At 39.6% G+C, this 19,193-nt stretch overlaps 1 protein-coding gene across 2 annotated transcripts in view; it reads right to left on the reverse strand.

Moving 5' to 3' along the window:
* The window catches only part of RNF141 (ring finger protein 141), a 45,856-nt gene extending 26,899 nt beyond the window's left edge, over positions 1-18,957 (reverse strand). Inside the window, exons 1-2 of one of the 2 annotated variants that reach the window (XM_006045980.4) lie at positions 18,799-18,957; positions 105-296 (exon numbers count right to left, since the gene is read on the reverse strand). In XM_006045980.4, coding sequence (XP_006046042.1) covers positions 105-247 — 143 coding nt within the window. In that variant the 5' untranslated portion in view covers positions 248-296; positions 18,799-18,957. The other variant, XM_006045979.4, reaches the window with a different exon arrangement.
* Between the last annotated feature and the right edge of the window lie 236 nt (positions 18,958-19,193).

Here is a 19,193-nt window from a genome sequence, read left to right on the forward strand (position 1 = left end):
ACATTAAGTCTTACCAATCAACACTTCTGGTTATTTCCCAGACAGTCACAACACTGGAGCATATGTTAGGGAGAAAAAATAAAAAGAAAAAGAGCAAGTCTTACACATCATTAAGTTCTGCTACTCTTCCAAGAAATTCTTCATAAGTTAAGGAGCCACTTTCTCGAACCAACATGACATGTTTTGCTACTTTTTCTGGTAACTTGTTAAGAACCAACTGTGTCTGATCCGAAATTTGCTGTCCCATGATGAGATGATGTCTTATGAAATCCAAAGAGTGTTGCTTCACATAGTTTCTGTCAAATATACATAAAAGTTACTTTTATGTGCAATATAAAAATGGCAATATACCCATCCCTTCAAGAAAATAAAAACAAGAATACTTTTAAGTGAGATCTCAATAAACACGTATGAACCTAAGGTGGAATTTAAACAACTATAAAGATTTACAGTTCTATTTTTCTAAAGATCATATAGTTAAATAAGAAAACAGGATTCATTTATCTTATTGGGAGGGTGCATTTCTATTATTTTGCTACTTGGCAACCATTACACATACACAGGCATTTAATTGACTGTATTTAATGGGAAGCTTATTTGCTTCATATAATTTTCCTAAAAACATTTCCTGACTGCTCACCACATGTCAGGCTTCAGACTAAGGGCTTTCTTATACTATCTCATCTATTTTTTCCAATAACCCTAAGAAGTGGGCATTATTATAGCCCTAGTTGACAGATGAGGAAATAGAATTGAGTGACTTATCTAAAGTTAAACAGTTGGTAAATGGTTGAAGTGAACTTTAAACTCATGTTTCTTAGATTCTTGTGCTTATATTCTTCAGTTCAGTTCAGTTCAGTTTAGTTGCTCAGTCGTGTCCGACTCTTTGTGACCCCATGGACTGAGGCACGCCAGGCCTCCTTGTCCATCACCAACTCCCGGAGTTTACCCAAACTCATGTCCATTAGTCGGTGATGCTATCCAACCATCTCATCCTCTGTCGTCCCCTTCTCCTCCCACCTTCAATTTTTTCCAGCATCAGGGTCTTTTCAAATAAGTCAGTTCTTTGCATCAGGTGGCCAAAGTATTGGAGTTTCAGTTTCAGGATCAGGACTGATCTCCTTTAGGATGGACTGATTGGATCTCCTTGCAGTCCAAGGGACTCTCAAAAGTTCTCCAACACCACAGTTTAAAAGCATCAATTCTTCAGCACTCAGCTTTCTTTATAGTCCAACTCTCACATCCATACATGACTACTGGAAAAACCATAGCCTTGACTAGACAAACCTTTGTTGGTAAAGTAATGTCTCTTTTTAATATGCTGTCTAGGTTGGTCATAACTTTTCTTCCAAGGTTATATTCTTAAACACTATAATATTCTATGATGTATAATCATGGATATAATAGATCAGCTAAAATTTTTATTGCAGAATTACTATATTTATAAATGTGCAAGTTAATTCTAATTGTAAAATATATGTAAATTTAACAGACTTCTCAGCTAACTGAACTCTCTTATATTTTCTGCTTAGAAAAAAAAAGATAGTGCTTTTGCTTTTTAACTCCTCTAGGTATTTTAAACTTAGAATTTATGTAACTTGTTTTCTAAATATAAAGGTGATATTTTAGTTAAAAGACTAGATCACTAATAACATACTATCAATGGAGATCAATAAGTTACTGAATTGATTTAAAATTTGATCACAAAAATTTATTTAGTAATCATTTAATCTTTAAAGATTCTATGTATCATGGCTAGCTAGAGAAGAGTTGGATATGTTTATTCTAGATAGTTTTCTTTCCTTTGGTTAAAACAGAAAGATAAACTTTTAGTATTTATCTATACTGATATGTTATATAACTGAATAAAGAAATCCGATTCAATATATATACCACTACTAATAACAGTAAAATCAACTAATGTTTGTTGACCACTTCTATTGTGTTACAATCTTCTAGGCACTTTACATGTATTCACAGTCATTTAAATCTTCGTGATAACCATTTTACAGATAAAGAAACAAGATAGTTAAGGAAACAAGCACAGAGAGGTTAAAGTAACAAAGTCACAAAGCAAATAAGAGTTTTTAAAAAAATAAAATTGGAAAGAGAAAAAAGCATTAGAATAGAAAAAAATCTAATTCCCCCTCCTCCAAGAAATTCCATTTTATTTACCCATCAAAGACTATCATTTTACCTCACCTGAATTAATACTCATAGCATATAAAGCAGGTAAAATAGTAACAATTTATAGCAAAAGTTTTGTCAGGAAATCTGCTTTAACATTTAATAAAAAAAGTTAAAACTAAAATATTACCTATCTAACTTTAAAACATAAAATCATTTACAGTAAGAGTTCTCAGTCACCGTAAATATGCAAATTTTGTCTTTAGGTATCCAAATCTAATATATTGTATTTGAGGCTTATTCTTTTAGTCACTTTAAATATAGGAAAAGTACAACTGTTCTAAAAAGATAAACTCGACAATTACTGTTTTGAATCTGAGCCTACTTGGCAATGATAAGTATGTATTACAGAGATAAATGAAAGGAAGTTGTTGAGGAAGATCCAAGGCACTAAAAAAATCTCTGAAGGCAAAATTACATATTTTAAATATAGCCAAGTGCATTCATAACAACTGTATTCAAAGGGAAACAAAGATTTTGGCCTAGAGGAGATCTCAAGAGTATTCAACATTAGTGACTCCTGGATTTCACAGACTAGTCAAGTCTCAAAGCCCCATGGTGCTGCACATTTGTTTCGACAGTGTCCAACAATAAACAAACAAAAAAAATCCCTAAACTGTAACAAAAAACTTAAGAAGTTACAACCTAAGAACTAGAAGGATATATAAATAATACTAGAATAAAAGCCCTTCCCAAGAAGGCAGTAATTTCACACTGACATACACTACATACACTAACACTACTGTCCTTATTTTTCTTGTTCTAATCCAAATGTGTGAAAACATCATCAGGAGCCAAAGATCGTACACCGGTGCTAGGGAGCCACTGTTACACAGCCTTTGAAAAATTAAATTCAATAAGCACCATACCCCCTGCACTGTGCTATGTTCTGGGGTTTCAAAAGTCAGTGCAAGAAATGTGGTTCTTGCCGTCATGGAGCATCAGATACAATGGGGAAGAGACAGCAATTGCATAATAAATACGTTAACTACAAAATGACAGGGCTTCCCTCCTAGCTCAGTTGGTAAAGAATCTGCCTGCAATGCAGGAGACCCTGGTTCGATTTCTGGGTCAGGAAGATGCCCTGGAGAAGGCGTAGGCTACCCACTCCAGTATTCTTGGGCTTCCCTTGTGGTTCAACTGGTAAAGAATCTGCCTACAATGTGGGAGATCTGGGTTTGATCTCTGGGTTGGGAAGATCCCCTGGAGAAGAGAATCGCCACTCCAGTATTCTGGCCTGGAGAATTTCACGGACTGTATAGTTCATGGGGTCGCAAAGAGTCGGACAGACTGAGCAACTTTCACTTTCACAAAAGTGCTAAGCCAAACAAGTATAGGGTATTAAAAGCCTAAAGCCTATAAAACGGGGACTTGACCTAGCCTTGTCAGAGAAGTCCTTGGGCAAACATTTGATCTGCCATCAGTCAGAGTTACCCAGAGAAGAGGACAGGGGCATGACAAGGGGAGGACAGTCCAGGCAGAGGCTACAGAAAGTGCCTAACACAGGGAGGAGTATGGTAACTTTGAGGTAATTAAAAAAAACTCAAGTGTGACTAAAACCTAGACTGCCACCAAGAGATGGGATGTTTACCATTTTTGTTGATGACAAAGACAAGACTCCAGGCCTGCTCAATCCGCGGATGACTAAAACTGGAATGAATAATATCCACAGAATACCAGGATCAAGACTGAAAGTGGATACTTATTTTCTGAAACTGAATAAATTACATCAAATATGACTAACTTGTTCAGGATCTAACCTAAATGTTTTAAAAGGCACATAAAGCACATAGGTAACATATGCTTAAAAGTAATTAAAATATAAATGGTCTGAAGGTTCTAGTCAAATACAGATAAGAAAGATGCTAAAATAATCCTAAATTCTTGCTAGAAGCAGATGTCCAGAGCAACGGCCTAAAATTCCACTATGCTCTGTAATGGTTCCAACACACTGAAATTTGGACAGGGAGGCCTGGTGTGCTGCGATTCATGGGGTCGCAAAGAGTCGGACAAAACTGAGCGGCTGAACTGAACTGAACTGAAGCAGTCACTCTTACTGTTTTAACTAATTAATCAATTAACTTGACTGCATCGGATCTCAGCTGCAGCACTCAGGACTTTGATTTTCACTGTGGCATGTGGGATCTTTAGTTGCGGCCTGAAGACCCTCAGCTGTGGCATGTGGGATCTAGTTCCCCAAAACAGCGATTGAACCCAAGCCCCCTGCACTGGCAGCCGAGTCTTAGCCACTGGACCACCAGGGAAGTCCTCCCAGCAGCCACACATTTAAAGAGCACAATCATTTGAACATATATGGGAAAGCACACAACATGTTACGGATCTAGAGAAGGAAATAAAGCAATTTATTTCAGATAATCATGGTTCCGTAACAACATGACAGGTTTGTTCAAACTCTTGAAGAGCTTTCATATGGAAGAGTAAGTAACATTTATTTTATATAGTTACACAGACCAGAATGGCCAGTATAAATTAGGCTGATTTCAGGTCAATTAAGAATTTTCTATCATCCACAATCATCTGGAAGGGTTAAGGGCAATCATCTAGAAGGGTTAAAAGCATGTGTGCCTGCTTTCATTGGAAAGGTGGATGTGCTTAAGCAAAAATAAGTTCATCTAATTAGTGTTTTAGAGAAAATTCTTGCTTGAATGAGAAGTGGAGAAGATGTTCTCTCAAAGTGAAAACTTAAATTCTCTCTAGCATTCCTATATTGATTTAATAAAAATGCAATAAAATATTCTAATCAACCAGACTGAAAACGTTACATTACACCTACAATTCTTAACAAATAAAAAATTAAACTTTTGAAATATATGGTCTTAAGATTTCATGTACAACATTAATGATAATTTAATCAATATGCCCACCAAACAAATAATAAAGAGATCTGGTTGCTTGTTTAATGAATTAGAAAATGGTGCCTTCTAGGAGGTAGAATTGTGGGAGGGAGGTTCCAGAGGGAGGGGACATATGTATATCTATGGTTGATTCATGAAGATGCATGGAAGAAGCCAACACAAAAGTGTAAAGCAATTATCTTTCAATTAAAAATAAATTTGAAAGTAAAATTAAATTAAAAAAAGAGGTTAAATTGTCATTATATGCAGATTTCATGATATTATATATAGAAAACCCTTAAGATTCCACGCAAAAACCACTAGTTCTGATAAACAAATTTAGCAAGGTAGTAGGATATAAGATTAGCACACAGAACTATGTTTTAAAATTGCAGCCCTACTCCCTCCAAAAACAAAAACCTTAAACCTGACCAAGGAGCTGAAAAACTTATATGCTCTCAGAACTATAAAGCACTGATAAAAGAAATTAAAAATACATGTATATTTATGGCTGAGTCCCTTCACTGTTCACTGTAAACTACCACAACATTGTTAATCAGCTATACCCCAATACAAAATAAAAAACTATGAAGTTTAAAAAAAAACACTTTGAAACAAATTAACATTTACTAAACAAATTTTATGATTTCATTTAGAAAATTCTGTTATGACACATTAGCTGCTGCTGCTGCTGCTAAATCGCTTCAGTCGTGTCCGACCCTGTGCGACCTCATAGATAGCAGCCTACCAGGCTCCCCCATTTTTTGCCTGGGATTCTCCAGGAAAGAACACTGGAGTGGGTTGCCATTTCCTTCTCCAATGCATGCATGCATGCTAAGTTACTTCAGTCGTGTCCAACTCTGTGCGACCCCATGGACAACAGCCCACCAGGCTCCTCCGTTCACAGAATTCTCCAGGCAAGAATACTGGAGTAGGTTGCCATTTCCTTGGCACATTAGCAATCACATATATTTACTCATAAAAGTTTAATTCATTAAAATTATTCCATACAAATACATGCATATATATATAAATCATAAACACATGACCTTGATTAATAAACGTTTGCTAATATATTTAGCAAAAAAAAAAAAAACAACTACCATATGATCCAGCAATTATACTCCTGGGTATGCTGCTGCTGCAAGTCCCTTCAGTCGTGTCTGACTCTGTGCAACCCCATAGACGGCGGCCCACTAGGCTCCCCCGTCCCTGGGATTCTCCAGGCAAGAACACTGGAGTGGGTTGCCATTTCCTTCTCCAATGCATGAAAGTAAAAAGTGAAAGTGAAGTCACTCAGTCGTGTCCGACTCTTAGCGACCCCATGGACTGCAGCCTACCAGGCTCCTCCATCCATGGAAGTTTCCAGGCAAGAGTACTGGAGTGGGGTGCCATTGCCTTCTCCGACTCCTGGGTATATATCCCCCTAAAAAAGAAAATGCTAATTTGGAAAGGTACATACACCCTCTATGCTCATGGCAGCTTATTTACAACTGCCAAGATATGAAAGCAACTTAAGTGTCCATCAACAGATGAATGAGTAAAGAAGTGGTATGTAGACATACAATGGAACACTACTGAGCCACGAAAAGGAATAAAATCTTGCCATTTGCAGCAACATGGATAGACTTGGAGGGTATTATGCTTAGTGAAATTAGTCAGAGAAAGACAAATACTGTATGGTACCATGTATATGTAGAACTAGAAAATAAAACTAGTGATTATAAAAGAAACAGGCTCATAGAGAACAAACTGTTGGTTACCAGTGGGGAGAGGGAAAGAGGGAGGGGCAAGATAGGGATAGAGGATTAAATATACAAACTATTGTGTATAAAATAGATAAGCTACAAGGATATACTGTACAACACAGGGAATGCAGCCAATATTTTATAACTATAAAATGTCCCCCCAAAAAAGAAAATGGTCCATTTTGTTTCTGTATTGTTTTGAATTGGTGTCCTAACTTTGAAGAAAATTTAAAATGTGAAGCAGCATATTAACTCATCTTGTAATTGTACTTGGTATCAGGAAACCTGATTATTAACTCCTCAGATTAAAAGGGAAAACTATCTAGAGACTATGGAAAGAGCACGGAACAGTGCCTCTCAACCTGCTTCAGTGGAGAAGGGTCCTGATTCACAGCTCATTTTGAATACCATAAAATGACAAATATCTGAGTCCATCTGAGAATAAAAATATGGCTCTGCAATCTAGATGCAATAAAATCACAATCAAGGGTGCATGCATGTTCACAAAACAATCTGCTGAGGCCACCCTCTCGTCACCCCCCACAGGTTTTTCAATGTCCCTTTTTGGTGACTCGGCACATTCTTCTATCACAGCACACATCATCAGTTAGGTCACTTGACCATCCCCCTCTGTGAGCTTCTTGAGGGTAGCAGCTGTGTTCTCTTTTCTGGCAGATACATAAGCACACAATAAATGTTTACCAATGGATACAGAAAATACTGTTGACAGTTTGGGGTTTTTTATTATTCACTTAGTATCTTTTTTGACTTTTGTTAACTTGTTCAGTCATCTACTAGTTGGGAGAGAAGCTGACATTAAAAAACACAGGGAAGAAAAAATACAAAATTTATTGTTAATGTTTAGGTGAATTGAGAAATATTCATTATTTGGTATGAGCAAAATACTTCCTGTGGATCATGAAACAGCAGTATTGAACAGGAACTTAATTTGTAAACCACTGGCATACAATTTAAAAAAGATAAATCTCTCGTCAAAACTGAAAGAACTGACCGCTCTCATATTATTGTGCCCCTATAATTTAGTCCTTTCAAGCAGGATAACAATATGCTTTCAAAAAACATTTGAAGGATTTTCTAAATAAAGAATAACTATTATTTTGCAACTCATAATATCAAGGATTCCAAAAATGCCACATTCCCTAGTGGGTGGTAACTCATACACTTGATCACTTCTTTTTCTAACAAAATGAACTTTTGTAGTTCAAATATTCTTTATGAAGATACAAAAATCACATCATGGGTAACTGGAAAAAAAAAACAAACTTCATGAAAATTTAAACCATTCATAAAAGGATTAAACAAAGATGAAAAGCCTAGACGTGTAACAAGATGACTAGTTCACAAATACTGAAGTATTTAGAAAACGTCTCTGAAACCTGTTCTCCGTGAAATTTTGTACCAATTTCTTTACTTAAAAAAGAGATATTTATAGTTGAAACTATTTTCACTGTTATTTAGCATCAGTGATGCTAAAAGTACTAAAAACTAAGGTTCCTAAAGATACTATTTATTACTCATTATATTCAAACTCTAGATCATAAACAGATTATCAGCTGTCCTGCAAGACAAGAAATTAAGAGCAGTTATAAAAGACCATACTGAAACAAATAGACTGGTGAGAGACACTATAGAGTCTGGAATGCCTGTTACAGACTCAAAGATCTTAATCAGACAAAAATTTTATACAAAGAAAAACTACAAAAGGATAGTACTTGGAGACTGAAAGCATGGATTTCTGGTATCACTAGGGTGTTTACTAGTACATTTCATATCTGGAAAAATGCACTAACTAGACTTTGGACCTTCTCTGCCTTTTGGGGAAGAGAAAGAGAAAGGAAGTGTGGTATGTGTTTCAATATGAACTAAGAAGGCACAGGTGGTAACACACACCAAATATAAAATGCACTTATACCAAATGACAAAGAACATATTTTGGAAACATACAATCATATTCTGAGGAAAATATTTAGAAGCTGCAGCCAGGCAGCATCAGAGGAAAGGAGAAATATTCATACTATTTTTGTGTTCTGAATTCAGAAAGCATCGCTTCTTAGAGGGGAGATGCTTTCCAACACAGAGGAGGCTAATTCAGGATTGTTGGTCCGGGGCCCCTCATGTTCCAGATGAAATTCGGAAAGGATGGAGGTCATGTTATAGTAAGAAGAATGGGCGAGGGAAGATGCAAAAGAATCACTCCATATAGAAGATCTAAGAATGATAAACCACAGGAAGTGTCACGGCCGCTTTATAAATACGCCAGAGACAAGAACTGAATCATCCGGCACCGTGAAACAGATGAATACAGAGACGTACACTGAAAGGGGCTGGGGATAAATATTAACAATAACAGTAAGCCCACATTCTAACACGGTAACACGATAAAAATAACAAAGAAATCATTCAAAAGCGACACAGAAAGTTTCCCTTCCAGGAATGATTACTACAATTAGTAGTAAACTTCTGGTCTTGGCCGGGTCTCACGGTAAATGGTTTGACCAGCTCAGGCCTTTCGGAAGGGGAGCAGCCTAAGCTAGTTTAGAGGGGGTGGTAGGATTAAGTAGACGGACTTGGATATTTCTGAGCCATCACCCAGGCAAGGGTTTCTAACATGGGGTGCCGGGGACCAGCCCCGGCTGATCCAGGGTATTCGAAGGAGAGACGGCTAGGCGAGGGTCAGGGAATAACTGCTTAATTACACTTTAATTAAGGATACAAAGAGTAATAGAATAAGGATAGCTCAGTGAAGAAATTCAGTGGAGAAAAGCGGCTGAAATAAGGATAGCTCAGTAAGAAAATTCAGTGGAGAAAAGAAGCTGAGTGGCTTGGTTTACGCGGAAAATCAATATAACCCGTGACACCAGGTTAGCTCTGACCACGGAGGCCGCAGGCGCCCTCTCGAATAGCGGAAGGTGCCCCACCTTAGACACCTTCTCGAGTGGGTCTTAGAAGCCCAGGCAAATAAATGGTCGCAGAGGACATCCACGCTCCAGATGGACGCTCAGCCGGAAGTTAAAGGGAAGAATGACATGGGGAGACCAAGTTTCAGTGAACAAGGCCCGCACTTTATTTTCCAAAGTAGTTTTTATACCTTAAGTTATGCATAGAGGATAATGGGGGAAGGGGTAGAGTCATGCAGCAAGCCAGGCTTTTTTCCTGTAAACTTATCATATGCAAAAGTTCAGGTGATAGACATCATCTTCTGGCCCGGAGGCCTGTTAACATTTTAAGAAACTTATCTTTCTCTAAAGGTGATTATTCCAAAGTCAGGCGCCAGCCTTCCAAAAAGCATTGAACAAAGCTGCATTTTACATTTCTATACACCCATTACATCAATCAATACACTGCCAAGGACACAGTAGGAGTATGGAGACTTAGCAGCAAACATTGGCCCAACAAGTGAAAAACCCTTCACCAATACATTTTCTAATCAATCTTTTAACTACTCAAAGGAATCTGTGTTTAGGCAGTTTAGAACATCTCCTGCCTCTCACAGTTGGGAGGCTCTGAACAATCACATGTGGCCGGAAAAACCCATTCAGGCAGGCTAGAGGATTTCCAAAGGAGTTTGTAGGTTAAACACTGTCACACCCAGGAATTATTAACTGGAGCTGTGAGCTAACTCTTTTTTCAGAGAGAGGTAGTGGGGGACAGCCCCCCGTAAAGTCAGAGGTGTAGGTGAAAGCACAAAGCAGAAAGTAGGCAGACTCTGGTTTTGGGGGTAGATGCTCGAGAATTTCCAGGGGGACTCCTGAGGCTCGATCCCGCCTTTGCGTATGCCGAGCCTCCTTCCTCATGACCTTTGTCATGGGCGGAGTGCCTCACGGTGGCTCCCGGAAGTGATAGAATTCCAGTTGAGCTATTCCAGATCCTCACTCAATATGCAATGTGCCGGCTCCCAGCATCTCCCCCTTTTTTATTTCTTAAAACAGCCAGATGCAGCTCAGTCGCGAGCTTCTGAATGTTCTGCCGAAGAATCCTGACAATACAAGGAAGAATGAATATGAGAAGCAAAACTAAAGCACCAGCAGCGATGTATCCAAGGATATTAGACAGAATGTTTTTTCCTGAAATGAAGTCAGAGAAAGTGTGAAAAAAGTCATTAGCTGCCCCAGCGGCAGTAAAATCCAGTCGAGAGTGTTCCAGGGTCTGTATTTGATTATGAAGTTTCCCTAAGTCCAGGCCAATGTCAGAGCTGTTCCAAACACCTGAGATATGATTTTTTATTTTTTCCCATTCATAATCTGTCTCATTTACCTTTAAAGATGTCACGCATATCCACCGGTAATCAGCGTGGCAAGACAAAGCCATTTTCACTTTTAAAGCCTGTAAATCAGTCCCAATATGCATTATTGCCTCTTCTAAGGCGTCTACTCTCATCTCTAATTTCCTATCTATAGCTTCCTGTGTTGTTAGAGTTAGTGAAACATTTTTAGACATGGTATCAACATATTGGGCAGTATGCACTTGTTGAGTCAATGATATTGCTGCCACAGTAACAGAAGTAATTGCGGTTATTAAAGCTGATATTCCTAAAATAAGTAAGCCCACAAATCGTCGCAATCGCATTAAATCCTGAAGTTGTTGTAATACAGCAAGACTATAGTTATTATCAATAAGTGGTTACATTATAAGATAAGGTGGACGTTGTAACACTACAAAGGAGCAAACATTATATTGAGGGTTTAAACAAGATGAGAGCATACATTATTCACAGGTCACTACATTGGGTCCACCAGTTTAAAGTCACATGTACATTAAGTTTTCCAGAATCGTTGGTAAAGAGAAAAACATAAGGAGAGGGTAGACAAGCCAAATCAGAATAAGTAGAATTATTTTCTGGTTGGAGTTCGCGCTGCAGCAGCCCCGTCGGTCCCGCCGGGATCTCGATGTTTATCTTGCCTCCCCTTCTGGCGGGCTCCTCTTTTGTGATCGAAGCAATGGGTGAACTGGATGTCTGGGGGTCTGCAACATGGTGAATCAGCCTGTCTAAATTGGAGAATCTGCATCTTGTGGAAAAATATAAGCACATCCTCGACCGATAGTTAATAATGGGTCAGGACCCTTCCATTGTCCTGAGAGGGCCTTCCATTTGACTAATGGTTTTGCATTTAATTGCTCCAGGCACCAATGACGAAGCATTGCAATAGTTCTGGCTGAAATCAGTATTTAGAATATTTATTACGAAAAGAGCATGTTGCAAGATTTGATGGGGAGAACTATACTTAAACTCCCCTTCTTTTAGTTTTTGAATTTGGATTTTTAATGTTTGACGCGCTCTTTTAACAATGGCTTGTCCCTGTGCGTAATAAGGGATGCCTGTATTATGTTTAATTTGAAACTTTATACAAAATTTCTGAAAAGACTTAGAAGTGTAAGCAGGAGCATTGTCAGTTTTCAAAACTTTTGGCAGGCCCAAATATGAAAAACAAGTAAAGAGATGTTGTATTACATCTTTACCTGTCTTTTCAGTACGAGCAGTTGTAATAATAACGTGATAAAAGGTATCTACAGTTACATGAACAAAAGACAGTTTTCCAAATGAAGAGACATGAGTTACATCCGTCTGCCAGAGTATGTTAGGTTTGAGACCATGAGGATTAACTCCCATAGGTAGATTATTATAAACAGTGGGGCAGTGTAAGTAAGAACGCACAATCTCTCGAGCAGTCTCTCTGGGAATTTGGAATTGATGTCTTAAAGCAGTAGCGTATTGATGATGAAGTGAGTGAGAGGCTCTGGCCTCCTCAATCACAGTAGCCACTGTATTTCTGGTTAACAAGTCAGCCAAATCATTAAAGGCATTTAAAGGGCCAGGCAATCTGGAATGAGCCCGAATGTGTCCAATGAAAAATATTTTTTTTTCCAAATTTGTTGTTGTAACTTAGTTAACAAATGAAATATGGTAGTTTTATTTTCAGGCAAAACCGCAGTTTCAATGTGTGGAATCAGCCTGACCACATACTGAGAATCAGAGTAAAGATTAAATTCCTCATCTGTAAACATAGCAAAAGCCTCTATGACTGCTGTTAGTTCAGCTCTTTGAGCTGAAGTTTCCTGTGTTTCTAAAACCTTTTGGTGATTTTTAGTAACTATGGAGGCTTTACCATTTGCTGACCTGTCAGTAAAGGCTATCTGAGCATTTGGAATAGGAGACTGTTTACATCTGACAGGAAAAATAACTGGATGTCTGGATATAAAATTTAGCAAAACATGTGAAGGAAAATGATGCAAAAATTTTGACCAAAATAGTTTTTTATAGCAATCTGCCAATTTTCATCAAACATTAGAAGCACATCAAGTTGTTCTTTATTATATGGAATTACAATTTCTGATGGCTCTTTACCAAATAATTCAATGTTCCGCTTTTTTCTTTTAATATCAAAGTAGCTATTAATCTTAGATAAGAAGCCACTACTTTTTTAGTTTGAGCGGGAAGATGGACCCACTCTAAGGAGCCGTTTTGCCATAAAACCAATTTTTTGCCTGGCTTCCCCAATTACACCTATGGGGGTTTTATGGCAAAGGAGTTGTCAAGCAGTTGTCAATTTAATTTTTTAATTTTTAAAATTTACATTTTAACAACATAAATTTAGAGATATGTTAATTTAGGTCTAATGTTTAGTTTAGGTCTTTGTATAAATTTAAAAAATAAATGTATAACCTCCTTATCTCATTTTAGTATACAGATATACCTAAATGTAAAATGTATTTATATAGTTTATACTTGTTACCATATAATATATATAAATCGATATACTTGAATTAATCTTTATAATTAATATATTAATATATATATTACAGCAATACAATACGTACACAGCTAATACCAACCAACACAAACCAATGTACTGCAATAATACATGTCATACATATATAATTATACGGTATATAGAACATATATCACAGTACATCAATTTATATCAATCAATATCAGCCACTCACACATTATATTACTGCAATATATATTTAATTATACAGTATATATATAATATGTACATATAGTATACATATTAATTATATACAAATTAATCAAGCATAGATCCATAAATAGAATTAGGTATACCTTTATTATATTTTATTTATACCCATACCTAATTAGGCAAACTGTAATTATGCGAATATATTTATATTATGTATTTATAACATATATAAAGTATTGTTAATTGTACCACCTGTTGATAACTAAGAAATTGAGAAAACCCTTCTCTGAGTATCTCCTATTCGAGACAGCATGTCCCTCTCCCATAGGGTAAAGAAGAGCATAGGAACTACATAGGGTTGGAAAGTTCTACAGGTATCTTCAAACTGTCAATTTAACATTTTTGAACTTTTAACTACTGTGGGGGCTAGAGGGCAAATGAAACAAAATTTGACCCCTGAAATCTATCAGGGCAACTTGCCAATTATCACTATTTTGTAAAAGACTTGCAGTTGATCCTTATTGAGTGAAATTATTATATTTGCTACTTGTTTTCTAAAAAGTTTTACACTTCTTATTTCTTCCTTTTATAATTAATTGTGTCACCAAGCTGGGAAAAGATAAAACTATTTTTCTTGGGGTCACTGGTAGATGGAACCAATGGGCCTTTTTGTCACAAGCACCCTGTAGGTATATGTTTTTTGGCAAGAATAATTTAATCTCATCTTTTAGTAATATTAATCGTAATTAACTGATCATTCAAAGTCTCATCTACTTTAACAAGAGCCGTCTGTCTCATTAGTCAACTTTTTCTTAGAACTGGAATTAGGATTGCTTTTTAAGTAATCAAAGGCTTTAAATCTGCAGTAGTCAGTTTTAAATGTGGGCGTATCCAATTACTGTCCCCTAATAACCCCTAATAATTTTTGGAAATCATTTAAAGTTAGTAAACAATCTTCAAATGGGCATTATCAATTTTTAAAACTTTTGGCACCTAAATATGAGAAGCAAGTAAAGAGGTGTTGCACAACATCTTTATAAGCTTCTCCAATTATCGTTTTGTAAACTAAATCTGGTCTATAGCTTTTTATATGACAAGTAACCATCTAACTTTGTTTGAATATTTCCAGCAATGGGGAACTCACTACTCTTCAAGGTTTTAAACTCTCTCTCACCTTTTTTATAGCATTCCCACTCCGCTTTTTCTAATCCCACCAACTCATTTTCAGTAGTATGTGTTGGCCAGGAGCTGGGTCAGTCTTTCTCAGCAATGTTAAGAGACGTCTGTTCCTGCTTTTAATAGCCCTGACATTTTACTTTTTTGAATTAAAAGATCTTTTAAAGGCCTTGGAGCTGTAATTTCTTGCACCCAAAAGGCTAGATCACTAGATCTAAACGTTCTGTGGCTCTTAGCTTGAGAAGTCAAGTTTTTTTCTGTCTGATAAGGTAAAAGCAAAAACTGTGTTATTCTTTGACCTTTATTAATTTGCACAGTTTTGGTAGGCGGCGAGATCAAAACTTTAATTTCTCCAATATAATCAGAATCTACCACACCATACACCACCAAAATTTCTTGAAAAGAAAGCGAGCTACGCCCTAGCACAAGTCCTACAATGCCCTCAGGTAGGGGGCCAGCCACTCCCATTGGAATTGGAGTAACCAGCTAGTCAAGGGTTAATATTGTTGCTAAATCCCCTTACGGTTTTTCTCTTAGCCTGGGTGAGACCCCCCTGAGGGGGTTTTCTCCAAGGAGCACGCTCTGCATATTGTGCATGCAGTCTTGTTTTAAAAGCTCCACTGTTTAAAAAACTTATCTTCTTCAGGCTTAGGCAACACTTTGAGAGGCTTTGGGGGCAAAGCGGGGAACTCTTGGGCCCTAGAAAGCGCAAACGGAGGCTGTGGCGATGGCCTTAAATCAGAAGGTGGTGGATACGTTTTTTGTTTTTTAAAGGTTGGCGCAGAGCGGGAGGGAGCTCGCCAGGGCACCTGGTCACAGCGTCTCTTACTGTCTCTCTCTCTCTCTCTCTTCCTGTCTTTTTCACTCTTCTCTCACCCTTTCTTTTTCGCTACCCTTCTTTCCTTCGTTTCTTTCTCTTTACCCTCTTCTCTTCCTTAATTTTTTTTTTTATCTTTTTCTCTGTATCTCCTTTTTTAACTTCCTTTCTCTATCTTGATGTGTTCCCTGATTCCTTTTTTTTCCGTTCCTCTCCTTTTCAGTCTTTAGCTCTTTTTCTGTCTTTACATCTTTTTTTATTTTCTTTACTTTTTTTTTTTTTTTTTTTTTTTTTTTTTCGCTTGGGTGAGGCCCCCCTGAGGGGGTTTTCTGCAATGAGCAGGCTCTGTATATTGTGTATTCTTTAAAAGTTCCTTTGTTTAAAAGAATTTTTTTTTTTTTTTTTTTTTTTTTAAATCTTTTTCAGCCTTAGGCAATGGTCTGGGAGGCTTGGATGTAAACTGGGGAATTCCTAGGCCCTGGGAGGTGCAAGCGGAGGTGGGGTAGTCTCCTTAAATCAGAAATTGTTGGATAAATTTTTAAAGGTTTGTGTAGAGGGGGAGGGGGCTCGCCAGGGCGCCCGGCCGCAGCGTCCTGTAAGTCCTCTCCTTCCTCGGGAGGTAGAGCACAGTCTCCCTCCTTTCTTTTGTCAAGGGCAGAAAATATGATCTGCGCAGAAGGTGGAGACCCACTACCATCCACCGCTATAGCTTCTCCCATAGGCTATCCCACAGCCTCATGAGGAGGGTCCAGAACATTTTTAATCATATTTATAGGATAAGTTTTTAGTTGTTTTTTACCTTCACCCAAGTATCTAAATTAACAGTAGCCTCTTTATCAGTTTGAAGATTATTTGTATAAAGAGTTGCCATTCTTAGTTTCAGTGTTACCCATGTCAGAAAATTAAGTATAATAGAAGATAAAGCTTTTAGCTTTTAAAAGATCAGGCTTTTCTTTGGCCTTTTAACTTCAGAAACCGTTTTCTCTAAGTCTTCAACACTTTCAACACTTCCCACTCCTCAGCCCTGTCTATCCTACAGGGGGGTCCGCGGCACCCTTGAGTGGGGTCCTAGCCGTCCCGAACATTGGAAGGACAATAGGGCTGGTGACCCAGATTGTCCCGGGGGGGAAACAGAAGGCTGATGACCCAAACTGTTTCGAGGGGGGAGCAGTAGAGCTGATGACCCAAACTGCTCCGTGGGGGAACAAGAGAGCTGATGACCCAGTTGTTCCGAGAACGGGGAGCAAAAAGGGCTGATGACCCTAATTGCAGGGAGCTTACCTTCGAGGTCCCTGTTCAGGTGCCACCTGCCGGGGACCAGCCCCGGCTGATCCAGGGTATTCGAAGGAGAGACGGCTAGGCGAGGGTCAGGGAATAACTGCTTAATTACACTTTAATTAAGGATACAAAGAGTAATAGAATAAGGATAGCTCAGTGAAGAAATTCAGTGGAGAAAAGCGGCTGAAATAAGGATAGCTCAGTAAGAAAATTCAGTGGAGAAAAGAAGCTGAGTGGCTTGGTTTACGCGGAAAATCAATATAACCCGTGACACCAGGTTAGCTCTGACCACGGAGGCCGCAGGCGCCCTCTCGAATAGCGGAAGGTGCCCCACCTTAGACACCTTCTCGAGTGGGTCTTAGAAGCCCAGGCAAATAAATGGTCGCAGAGGACATCCACGCTCCAGATGGACGCTCAGCCGGAAGTTAAAGGGAAGAATGACATGGGGAGACCAAGTTTCAGTGAACAAGGCCCGCACTTTATTTTCCAAAGTAGTTTTTATACCTTAAGTTATGCATAGAGGATAATGGGGGAAGGGGTAGAGTCATGCAGCAAGCCAGGCTTTTTTCCTGTAAACTTATCATATGCAAAAGTTCAGGTGATAGACATCATCTTCTGGCCCGGAGGCCTGTTAACATTTTAAGAAACTTATCTTTCTCTAAAGGTGATTATTCCAAAGTCAGGCGCCAGCCTTCCAAAAAGCATTGAACAAAGCTGCATTTTACATTTCTATACACCCATTACATCAATCAATACACTGCCAAGGACACAGTAGGAGTATGGAGACTTAGCAGCAAACATTGGCCCAACAAGTGAAAAACCCTTCACCAATACATTTTCTAATCAATCTTTTAACTACTCAAAGGAATCTGTGTTTAGGCAGTTTAGAACATCTCCTGCCTCTCACAGTTGGGAGGCTCTGAACAATCACATGTGGCCGGAAAAACCCATTCAGGCAGGCTAGAGGATTTCCAAAGGAGTTTGTAGGTTAAACACTGTCACACCCAGGAATTATTAACTGGAGCTGTGAGCTAACTCTTTTTTCAGAGAGAGGTAGTGGGGGACAGCCCCCCGTAAAGTCAGAGGTGTAGGTGAAAGCACAAAGCAGAAAGTAGGCAGACTCTGGTTTTGGGGGTAGATGCTCGAGAATTTCCAGGGGGACTCCTGAGGCTCGATCCCGCCTTTGCGTATGCCGAGCCTCCTTCCTCATGACCTTTGTCATGGGCGGAGTGCCTCACGGTGGCTCCCGGAAGTGATAGAATTCCAGTTGAGCTATTCCAGATCCTCACTCAATATGCAATGTGCCGGCTCCCAGCAATGGGGTGTCCACTGCAACGGGGGAGCACAGGTTTCCAGCCTCACCAGTGCGTTAACTCAACACACCCACCACCCTCCCACCACCGGCCCTCCTCAAGCGCACCTGCACTCGTAACCAACAGCTACGTCCGCTGGCCGACCGACTGCGCCGGCGGCAATATTCAAAAGCAGGTCCGCGCTCGAGGAGAAAAAGCCTCTCTCCTGGTCCCCCAGAACCACTCTCCCCAAACGGGACAAGCCACTTCCAAGCCCTGTCACTGGAAACCACTGGGTTAGAGACAGTGCGACCATGGAAGGGCCTCCCAAGCCAGGTCCTCTCCCTAAGCCGAGGCCTAGAAACTGCGGCGGCAGGGCGGGGCTTGACCCCCCACGGAAGCCGGCCCTGCAGTAGAGGCGTGGCGGGTGTTCCTACTCCCTGTAGGAGGGCTGAGGAGCAGCTGGGAAGGGAACCGGCAACAGGCTAGCGCAGCGGAGCTCACCCCAGGTTCAAGGCATCGCGCTTCCGGGAGCCGCGGCGCCGCCTCAGCCTCACAGACCCGCAGGCGGCGGCGGCGGCGGCGGCTGCACCGACCACGACCCGGTCGCACTTCAGTGACGCACAAGTCCCGCCTCCAGCGCGTTGCTTGGAGACCGTGCCCAACCTTCTCCAGAGCTTCGACTAGCTGGCTGCGCTTTTTCTGAGGACCCGCGAGGCCTCGGGGGCCATCCGAGAGGCTAGGGTGGCGGCGAAGGCCAGAGGGTCTGTGCGCTAGAGGCGCAGCAGAGGCTTCGCCTGGCAGCTTCCTCAAGTCTAAGGCTCCGTGGGGCGGCAGTGGGTGCGGCCTGGCCGACTGCCGCCTCTTCTGGCCCCACTTCCCTAGCGAGAGCCCACCTG

Source organism: Bubalus bubalis, chromosome 16 (genome assembly GCF_019923935.1).
Source record: "Bubalus bubalis isolate 160015118507 breed Murrah chromosome 16, NDDB_SH_1, whole genome shotgun sequence".
In the NCBI taxonomy this organism is placed as follows: Eukaryota; Metazoa; Chordata; class Mammalia; order Artiodactyla; family Bovidae; genus Bubalus; species Bubalus bubalis.